General features: G+C 38.9%; 1 protein-coding gene across 1 annotated transcript in view; it reads right to left on the minus strand.

The window, feature by feature from the left end:
• The window catches only part of KLF12 (KLF transcription factor 12), a gene marked incomplete at its 5' end in the record, with an annotated part of 276,473 nt that extends 273,974 nt beyond the window's left edge, over window positions 1-2,499 (minus strand). The window contains 1 exon segment of the mRNA NM_001191270.2: window positions 2,408-2,499. Coding sequence (NP_001178199.2) covers window positions 2,408-2,499 — 92 coding nt within the window.
• Between the last annotated feature and the right edge of the window lie 9,159 nt (window positions 2,500-11,658).

Here is an 11,658-nt window from a genome sequence, read left to right on the forward strand (position 1 = left end):
AGTTGACTTGCTGCTGCTATTGCTAAGTTACTTCAGTGGTGTCCGACTCTGTGTGACCCCAGAAACGGCAGCCCACCAGGCTCCCCCTTCCCTGGGATTCTCCAGGCAAGAACACTGGAGTGGGTTGCCATTTAAAAGTATTATAAATAACTAAATACAATTAATTATATTCTAAAAATAATCAATCATAATACTGAAATTCATTAAATAGCGTGGTGTGCTTCTCTTAAAGTTTTACTGTCAAAGGGAATGCAGTTATATCTGCCATGTATTTAAGAAAAGTAAATATATTGCTAAGAAAAAGAATAAATTCAGCTTCTATTCCCCTCCAACATACAAAATCTAAATTAGGGCTAAAATATCAACATCAGTTCCATTCACAAGGAGGAAAATTTATTTTAATGAATTAAGTAAAACCTAGAACTTAGAACTTTTCCTGTCCCTATTTGAGAACCAAAAAATACTTTCTATAAATAATGTGACACGAGTTGCTTATGCATGCTGTAAAACCCCTGGGAATACTGGCTTTTGTTTTTTATGTACCTAAATCTTTCATGCAAGCCTTACTTTAAAATTGAAAAATGATAGTCAAGGAGACACAAGTACCCAGATGTTCTTTGGATTCCCAGGACCGTGACAACAGTGCACTGTCCTGGCTTTGACCAGTAGCCCTGGTAATATTCTAACTGGTTTTCTGTATATACAGCATATGTTGGGGTTTTCTGCCTTCCTTCAACATGTACGACTGGAGCAGATTTGCTGCTATTCAAGTTGAGGAACATATTGTGAAATAAAACCAACATTGTGAAATATACTCTTTTCACTTTTCCATCAGGCTGTCTTCTCCAAATGAGATGTTATGGTTTGTATGTTTTGTTAAACGTAGGGCGTGTGGAAATATATTTTATTAAACTGATGCTAATGCATTTAGATTAAGAAAACAGAACTGGGAAAAGATCAAACACATTCTAACGTGGTTAAGCTAAAACAATAAAGGTAAAAAACTGTTCGGAGGATTTAATTTGCTGAGTGTCAGGCTAGAAAATCCAGGTGAACACAGGACTTTTCCTGAAGGTTTAAAATTAGAAAACAATTATTAATAACTGACATATAGTCTTTTCTTTCGCCATGGCCTTCTGCTTGAATCTCTGGGCATCAGTCATTACGTCACATAGAGAACTGTGGGGTTGTATTTCCGGTTGATATACTCCACAATGCTCATTTCAGAGCTCCCCAGGCTACACTGAACATAAAGATGAAATGAAATCCTCTACATGATGGGAGTCTGTTTCAGACACTGGCTTATACAGAAGAGAAATATGTTATGAAATGCCACACAGCCTGGCACACAGTGGTCAAGAATGGGGTGTTACTGGAGGACCCTCAAACACAACCATCAAGATCCTTGCCCTTGACTGTCCTCATTATGAAATCCTTTTGCTACATCAATATCCTAACCTTCTGAACGGGGTCCCAGAAGAACTGATGCACACTGATTTTTTTTTAACTGTGAGATATTACTCACACTTAAAATATCTTTTGATTGTTCAATTCTAAAACGTACCTAAGCTTTTGCTTTGATCTTGATTTGAATAAAGGATACATAAATAAGATTAAGATTAAATATTTAACTGATGTCCTTTATTTTTTGGTCATAAGTACTTGCTCTGTAATGCTGGCTTAATAAGACAGGTAGATGGTGCTTTCTCCCTTAAAAACATAAAAGGTGGTCAGCCACACATTGTCCTGAGGATGGTTTTTACAAGCGAATCTATTAATATAAATGTTAACAATTATAAAATCACCCACATCCTTATTAAAAAAAAAAAAAAGCTAGCTCTGCTCTTAAAGAGTCTTCATATACTCAGTAGCCATAAACTGTCATTTGGCTATGTTATTGTTCAACAAGCTTTCTTTTGCTTTTATGTGCTTTTCAAACTCACTGACCTAAATTTCATCAACTCTAAGAAAGGGTAAACACAAATGTCAAAAGAGAAGTCCATCGAACAAACGGTAAACCTTCCCCTACTTGTACTCTGCAATTTCCCAACTTGGTCAGAACCCATCTATATTGACATTGAGGTTATAGTCTCATCTTTTTTTTTTTAACATTTCCCCTGTGCTCTGGATTGTTACAGCTTTCCAAAACATGAATCCATTTAAATAAAGCCATATGGTCACTATGTCTTCCTAAATTTAGGAAGCTATCTTTCCTAAGTTAGTAATGTTTTGAGGTTGCAAATGGGTAAGAATCACCCACTTATCTCAGAGGATTGTTACTCAAGAGACAAAAGCTGAAGCAAGTGAAAAATCAGAAGTGTTCTGCAAATCTCAGAACACTCTGGACATGAATGCCTGCCAGGGTCTGAGAGAAAAGGGGGTGGGGCGTCGTCGGAAACTCACTTACCCCTTGCTCAGATTCCAAAAGCTCTGTTTTGACTCTGACTGCCGGCATCCCATCAAGCATTAACATTCTGTTCTCGAAGGTATTGATATTCTGAGAATAAAAAAAGGGAGACAGGGAAATTCAGCTATAAAGCCTTCAACGGAAGACATCTGGTAGAATCTGCCATCATTGTAGCACATTTAGTACTGCTAACCTAATTTTTTAACAATATAGTATAATTAAATGAGAATACCCGCACCACCAATTATCCCCCCATTCTGAACTTTCATTAGAAATAATGACCAAGAACTTGAATTAATCAGTCTGATTCTCTGACCTCTGGGTTGCAGGTCAGATGATAATAAACTGGAGTAAGGAAACCTTACATTAATTTATATGGGGCTGGAATAATTCATCAAGCTTTTGCAAATAGTGGAAGGAAATGCAAGGCAAGTTTCTTTATTCCTTTAGCTTTGGAGGTTGTACTGCATACAGAAATCCATAAAGAAGAAAACAGATCACAATAATTTATATACTCTCATATTCCTGTCAAAGTCTAAATAATTTTAAAAGCAAGAAACTATAATACTAGACAGTTAATTCTGGTATTGTGGCATACCTGACTCAATGAAAATTTCTACCTATCAACCTCAAACACCTTCTTCGAAAACAACTAATGTAAGTCTTGGATTAAGAATGAATTCTTAAGCTGAAATCATAATCAAAGAATAAACAACAATTTGTTTTTTGTTCTGGTATATGTTTGGCTCCATTTGCCACCTCTTGAAAGGAAAACTTTACTTCTATGTGGTTCAATAGAATTTCCAACAACATTTATAAAAAGATTAAATCAAGGTTATCTTTGACTAATTTCCACGACTTTGGGGATTTTCTGAAGTCAATAACCTAGGAAGGGAGTCATAAAGCCACACATCAGTGTTTGCTTCAGGCGAAAATCAGGCTCAGGTTTTAAAATATGTTGAGAATGCCAACTTTACTCTCAAATACTGACTAAATCCAGAAATTAAAATCACTAAGTTTGACTGAATTTTTAGGATAGCTTCTTTGCTCGGTTATAGAATGTAATCATGACACTTAAGTGGTCTTACTAAAAGAAAAAAGACATTTTCTAAATGTTTGCCTACATGGTGACAAAGGTTAAAATCACTTCTAAACCATCAAGTTTTCCCCATTCATAGAGTTGCTTTTCTCCCCAGCAGACAGTTGAATAAAAACTCCCACTTCAACACATCATAAATTAAATGCTTTTATTACCAAATAATACCAACAGAGTGCAGCATGGTGAAGCTCTAATTATTTCTCCCATTTCTTGACTCTCTTTTTTGTTTAACAAAAATACTCTAAGAAATAAAATGTATGGGGCCACTCATGACAAATATTTGCTCAGAGAAACCAACAGCAAGAAAAAGCAAATTTACACTAAAGCTAACTAATGAGCATTCAGAAATTCCATGCTACCTAGTTTGTTAGGGAATAAAAAGAAAATTACTGTCATGTTCCTCTCTTAGAAAAGTACAATATTATTAACACTGATAGGATACTTTTTTTAATGTTTGCTTTTGATTTGTCCGTATCTTGGAGGGATTTTCACACCCTCATGGCTTAGAATAGGAGGAAATCTGGTGTTAACTGGTGAGCTCAGTGCATTTGTTCCAAGCTTAAAATCCTTTCAGGGAGACTGATGGATTGCTTACACATCAGGCATGGATCTCAAATCCCAATGGGGCACTTGCTTCCATGGTTGGAAGCGGCCAGCTGGGCTTGCCCCATCTCAGCCTCAGGGAAGCCTAGGAAGGAGGTACCCAAACCCTCAAGTGCCCAGTCCTTCACAGCAGCCAGGAATTCGCCCTAACAAAGCCTCTGGGAGGCTGTTTGGTTGGTAGACAATGAAGGATGAGTTGATATAGTTTCCTACCCTGGAGGAGGTCTTGCCCAGGTGGAAAGAGAAGAAGATGCCTTGCAAAGAAAGGGGAAAGACAAAGAACGATTCTGGAAAGGCAGGTTTAATGAACTGTTAGAAACTGATTAGAGACTAATGTCCCTTTTAGTGCTTTATACCAATTTACAGCTGATATACTTCAGCTGTTTTCCTGGCTGGCTGTGATCAACTCATTCTTTTTTTTTTTTTAAAGGCAAGCTAACCAGAGCCTTTGAAGTTAAAAACAGATAAATCATAAAAAGCGGACTGGGTTCATATTCCATTGAGTACATTTAAATATCACTGCATCTGCAATATCATTTGTGTTGCTGTTGTTGTACTCAAATAATTCTAGATGTGTTAAAGACACGATTACATGTCAGTTTCATGTAAAAGTCAACAAAAATCCAATATGTTTTCCAAAAAAAATTTCTTTTTAAATAAAGTTTGCCCTGCAAATATTTCTCTTCCCCTGGTTTTTCCAGGATCAGCCAAAGCACAGCCATAATAAACATCATAAATAACACTGTTCACAGCTAAGGAACCAATCTTTAAGAAACTCTTGCAACTAGTACAGATTCAATGCATACATATGCCTGAAAGTTATACTATACACACGTGAGGGATATTAATCTCTGCATTCATGATTCTAACCTTGTTTAGCATAAAGAGAAACACACATATTTGGTGCATCACACCATATTCCAGACCATCCAACAAGGTGTATGGTTTTTATAAAGCACGTGATAATTTTACAGTATTAAAGAGTATAGTCCTTGGAACAAAACACAATAGATTTCTCTCTCTAAACTAAAATCAGATACATACAGTCTCAACTGACTGCAGACTTTAAATATGTAACAAACTGTAATAATTTGAAATTGCTGTCAAACATATCTTGCCATGATCTTGATCAAAATGCATTTACAGGAGAATCCAATTGCCTGATTGAGGAAAATAAAATTACAGTCAATTTTAGTAACATGGTACTCTTTACGTTGTGACAAACTTTGTGATATTGTACAACCCTATATAATTTATGTGCATGTGTTTATATTCATGCACACATCTATATACCTATGCTACTTATTTCATATGAGTAAACTGTATCAATTAAAGCCAAATTAACCATCAGATTAGCTGGCTGTTGATCAGTTACACGTGCACTGGATCAGAATGGTACTCTGGACATTCGTACTTGCCAAATAAGATATGGGGCTTAGCAGTCCAGCTGATACTAGTTCTCCCAGTCAAAGGCGGTATAAAACAACTGTGCTCAATCCTGGCATCTCATAGTATTCTGAATGGAACATGGAGGAAGGAAAAAAAAAATGATGCTCACTGATAATCTCCCATGAAAAACAGAGAACAAGGATGACTTTCCAAGTCAATACTACAAACTGGAGTGGTAGATTGGAATCCTCCAAATCGCAGAACGCAGATCTCCTCCTCTCCCTCCTCCAGAATATGAGTTATCCAGTTTGCACAATTTAAGTAATAAAGAACAAGCTAGTCAACATTCAATAAATCTAATTTTTAAGCCAAGTTTCCCTTCATAAGCCAAAAATATCTACTGAGATTTGTTGTGATTTCTCAAGATGCAGGACATATTCATTTAAACATCATGAATCTCCAGTGTTTGGCTAGAGGTACTGAGAAATATGAATTGCCCCCACCCACGCCCAAGTTATATTCAATGGTGATCAAAGGGACATAGTAGCAATTCAGGATGCATGCACCAAATGGGTTGAGGTACGTTCAGAAAAGATTCTGAGGAGTTTATAATGCAAACATGGGTGCATGTGTGCTAAGTCGCTTCAGTTGTGTACGACTCTTTGAGATCCTAGATTGTAGCCGGCCAAGCTTTTCTGTCCATGAGATTCTCCAGGTAAGAACACTGGAGTGGGCTGCCATGCTCTCCTCCAGCAGATCTTTGCAACTAAGGGATGGAATCCGTGACTCTGAGGTCTCCTGCATTGGCAGGCAGGTTCTCTACCACTAGCGCCACCTTGGAAGCCCTACTGCAAATATACCAACTGGTGAAAAGCATCACCCTTTGACTACTTTTCTGGGCTTCCCAGGTGGCTCAGAGAGTAAAGAATCTGCCTGCAATGCAAGAAACCTGGGTTCAATCCCTGGGTTGAAAAGATCCCCTAGAGAAGGGAAGAGCTACCCACTCCAGTATTCTGGCCTGGAGAATTCCATGGAGAAAGGAGCCTTGGGGGTACAAGTCCATGGGGTTGCAAAGAGCCAGACATGACCGAGTGACTTTTACTTTCACTTTCTATAAATAGGAAAAGCAAAAGTATCAGATTATAAGGAAATTAGGATTTGCTAAAAAACCACTTCATAGAAAAGTCAATCACCACCCTTTTTGATTCAATTCTAACATAACAACAAAATCAACAATGGTAACAACTTTTTTCAAGCCTTTATGCCATTCAACCAATAGGTCATTTCTTCAGAGAAGACATTAACTGTTTTATCCAACTCCCAAATTTTGGCTGAAATGCAAGAGAATGAGTGAATTTTGCTCTTTGTAAGGATCAACACATCTCAGAGATTAGAATAGTGTCTAGTCAAGGCTTCCATTATCTGCTGTTATGCAACAACAGGTAGTATAAAACAACTATCATTTTACTATTATTAATATCTTGGTAACACACACAATGGGCTTTCCTGGTGGCTCAGCCATTAAGAATCTGCCTGCTGAGACTCAGGGACACAGGTTCAATCCCTGGGTTGGGAAGATCCCCTGGAGGAGGCCATGGCAGCCCAATCCAGAAATCTTGCCTGGAGAATCCCATGGACAGAAGAGCCTGGTGGGCTGCAGTCCATGGGGTCACAGAGAGACACAACTAAGCAATTAAACAACAACAAACAAACAAATAATAACACCTACTATTTGTATATCTACTGTGGATTAGACGCTGTGCTAAGAGATTTGTACTCATTTAGTCCTTATATAGCCTCTGCCTACAATGTGGGAGACCTGGGTTTGATCCCTGGGTCAGGAAGATCCTCTGGAAAAGACAATGGCAACCCACTCCAGTACTCTTGCCTGGAAAACCCCATGGACGGAGGAGCCTGGCAAGCTATAGTCCGTGGTCGCAAAGAGTCGGCCAGGACTGAGCGACTTCACTTTCACTTTCAGTCCTTTATAGTAAATCAAGCAGTAAAGACTCTTGTTATCAGAAGATGAGGCATTTGAGACACAATGAGGTTAAACTGTCCAAGGTCAGGCAACTAGGAATTGGTGCAGCTTGATTCCAAATCAAATGAGCCTGAGTCCTAGCTAAGCTCCCATTCACAACACTCCTCTCTCCCTCTCCTTATTCCGTCTTTCTCTGTGCGCATATGCTCACAGTCAACCCTCATCAACATGGGAAAAGACACAGCACCTTACTGAAGGCCCCAAGAGAGGAACTCTTGACTCTCCATCAATGGTTCCTCTCAGGGCTGAGCTGATTCAGTCACTGAACAAATGGGACGTGCAGCTTCCAATCACCAGCGAAGTATCAACATTTTGGGGAATAACAATAAGAATTCAAATACATCACTGGTATCAAAGCTATTTCACATTTTCTTCTTTAAATCAATCTTTCAACATATTTACTTGGCTTATTACAATTATACATTCCTATCCTAGAAACATCTCATAATTAATTCAGTCAGTCCCATCCTGAATGTAACATCCAGAAAAATCTATGGTAATCTCATCTGCTACCTGTTTTGAAAATAGTCCTATCCTCGATGGATCATTCAATGTTTTCACAATAGTTTCATGTACTTAAGATGATATAGGAACTCTGTCTTCTACCTTTTACATTCCAGAGACATACATTTGGGCCTCACATATAATTTATAATCACTTAAGTATAAAAGCTTATCTTTCTTAGCTCACATAGCCTCAACACTGGTAAATCAATTTTGTAGTGGGCATATACATAATCAGAGTACCTCCAATGGTACAAAATAAACACTAGTTCAAACGTAGGACTGCCACTCTGACCCAGACTTTCAGGTTTCATGGCTTTGCAGCATGGCAGAGTGGATGTCACATTAATGACCATATTTAACTGGGACCACTAGAAGTCAAACTACAGACACGCTGGGACTCACAGCTTAAATCCCCTTCAGTGGTTTCAATGATCCATATATACATTCTTCTGAAATATCTGTCTTCAGTCAAAAACAAAACCCTACCATAATCCCCTCACACTGAAACATGGAATTGTGTCTTTCTTAAGAACTGGTAAAACCACACATGCAATGCAGTAACTTGTATTTTCCTGATAGCAAGAATCCGTGTTTTCTATGTTGGGAAAGGGTCGGGAAGATCCCCAGGAGGAGGGGATGGAAACCCCTTCAGTATTATTGCCTGGAGAATCCCATGGACAGAGGAGCCTGGCTATAGTCCACAGGGTCGCAAAGAGCTGGGCACAGATGAAGCGACTTAGTACACAGCACAAAGTGCTAAATTATTAAAATAATAGTTTACACTAAAATTTTTAGAAACGTCATCTGAGCACTTAAACTTCCACCCCAGCATTAATACAAACTGTAATAAAACTTATTTTGTCATTCATATTCTGAATTATTTGGTCACGAGTTGACGAAAATCTCTCCTTAAACATGCAGGGAGGGTCTCTGCTGCTGCTGCTGCTAAGTCACTTCAGTCGTGTCCGACTCTGTGTGACCCCATAGACGGCAGCCCACCAGGCTCCCCCGTCCCTGGGATTCTGCAGGCATGAACACTTCTACAGCCAAGTTATTTCATCCTATCCAAGCCATGTCTGTGAACCATGAGGCACTACAAAAGATAATAGGGCAAAGTCAGGGACTCGAGTATAGAAACAATGTTAACACTAGGAGAACTAGTGCAACACAACCACAATAGGACTCCAGGGTCTCGTAATTTCAAACAATAATTATGTAACAATTACAATACTTAAAACACATACATAGAAACAACTATAATAACAAGAAAAAGTATAATCTACTGAGCATTCATGTACCAAGTGTTATTTCAGGTGCTTTATATTTGTTATATCATTCATTCATTCAAAAAACACTGAGTACTAGGCACTGTCAAGGTATTTAGGAAACTTCAGTGAACAAAAGAGGAAGTTTTATAGAGTTCCATTCTAGTCATTTAGTATCCCAGCAATTTTTTTTTACACTATGTGCATATTAGACAAGAAAATTCAGGTTCAGAGAGATTAAGCAATCTGTCCAAGGTTACTAGTCTATATCTGAGACTCATATCTATTTCCTATTGCTGGCCTGGATAGAGATTCTTCACTACTGGGTACTTTGACATTGGCTTCAAAGCTGCATGAGCCCAGCAGTATCTCAGCCACTCTGGCTAATGACCTTCGGGCTGTTAGATCAAAAGGCTGAGAACCAGGACTACAGTGGGAGGGGCAAGGCAAAGGCGGGCTGATCATGGACACACTAAGGGAGATGATGTTAAGGTCATTCTCAAGTCCTTACGTGTGTGTGTGTGTGTGTGTGTGTGTGTGTGTGTGTGTGTGTTCAGTCACTCAGCGTGTCTGAAGATTTACCTTGTTCTAGAAGAAGCACCTCAAACCATTCATCAATGTGCCTCTAAAAAGCTACCCAACCCTGTTTTCCACCATTCTGCTCATGTTACACCTCAACCAAGTCAAATATGCTGGTCCTCCAAGCCTCTGTATATTCTATTCCATCTTTGTGCTCCATCACTAGCGGACAAATTCTTTATCTGCTATTACACCAGAATGTAAATTCCAGGATGACCATGACTTTGTCTTTTTGTTCATAAGAGTATGCCTATCCCCAGGTTTATATGTGTGTCTAACAGGTAGCTCGATGGTAAAAACCTGGTTGCCAATGCAGGAGATACAAGAGACGTGGGGTTCAATCCCTGTGTAAGGAAGATCCTCTGGAGTAAGAAATGGCAACCAACTCCAGTGTTCCCTCCTGGGAAATTTCATGGACAGAGGAGGCTGGTGGCCTAGAGTCCATCGGGCAGCAAAGAGTCGGACACGGCTGAGTGACTGAGCACACACACATTCAATACATAGTATGTGCTCAGTAAATAAATGTTTGTTGAAAAGAATAAATGTCAATAAATCTAAAATCATTTCATGCCCAGAGTTCATCTGACCCAGGTGATAACTGGTTGTTGAGAAACAGATGGGAAGAGGTATATGTGTGATCAGTCATGTCCGACTCTTTGCAACCTCATGGGCTGCAGCCTGCCAGGCTCCTCTGTCCATCGAATTTTCCAGGCAAGAAAACTGGAGTGGGTTGCCATTTCTTTCTCCAGATGGGAAGAAGAGCATAAGCAACGAAGGGCAATGAAATTCTCATATTTGTGAAGAATAGTAAAGGATATTATGTGGCTGGAACATCATGTGGTTCACTGGAAAAGAAACGAGAGATAAGAGCAGATAAGTAACGTGGTGTTAACTGGCAAATGGTCTTAGATGGTATGATAATTCATTGAAAAGTGTTTTTTAGTGACTGCAGTATGCAAGTTGAAAGAGGCCCAAGTGAATAAGAGAGAAAGACTCCTGGCCTTGAGAAAACTGAAGGTAAGTGAGGAAGAAATGTGTTTGGGCAACACACAACAGGTGGTGGGGTATCATGAAACAAAAGCATAGTATGTTTAACGTCTGTGTTTGGAAAGCTAGCACTGGACTTGCTTTGGAAGACGGCTTATATACATATAGAATTTGATGCAAAGGAAGTAGCCACAGGCTACTGCAATAACTCAGGGGAGAGCTGGTGAGGTTTTGACCCAAGGCAGTGGCAGGGGGAATGAGGAGGAAGGTTCTTTGAGAGACAGAGTTTACAGGAAGAAGGAACAGCTTTGATGACTGACAGGGAAGAGGCAGTATGGGGTGAGAATCAGCAGAAATGTTAAGAATGGCACTGGTTTTCTACATTGTACATGAAGCCTGAGGCAGGATGTCCAGTTGGAAAAGCCAAACATGCCATAGAGTCCTCCAACATCCCATAAAGGACCTACTACACTCTGGGATACATGAATATTTGGGTATACTGTTTAATACATTCTTGCTTACTCAGGGATCTGTTATGCATTGAAGAAAATGTCTCACAAGCTGAGTATGTTTGAATATTATAATAGATACCAATAGAGTCAAATTTATTCAAACTTGGAAACACAGCTTTGGTTAAAGTAAGGGGAAAAAACTATATAAAGAAGTCATCTCATATGCTTATATATTCAAGACAAGAATTAACTATGTCTTTACTTTCATTTTTTTCCTGGGATTTAGTGTTTTACAGACTTTCATGGTTATCAAAACTTAGAACAAAATAG

Source organism: Bos taurus, chromosome 12 (assembly GCF_002263795.3).
Source record: "Bos taurus isolate L1 Dominette 01449 registration number 42190680 breed Hereford chromosome 12, ARS-UCD2.0, whole genome shotgun sequence".
In the NCBI taxonomy this organism is placed as follows: Eukaryota; Metazoa; Chordata; class Mammalia; order Artiodactyla; family Bovidae; genus Bos; species Bos taurus.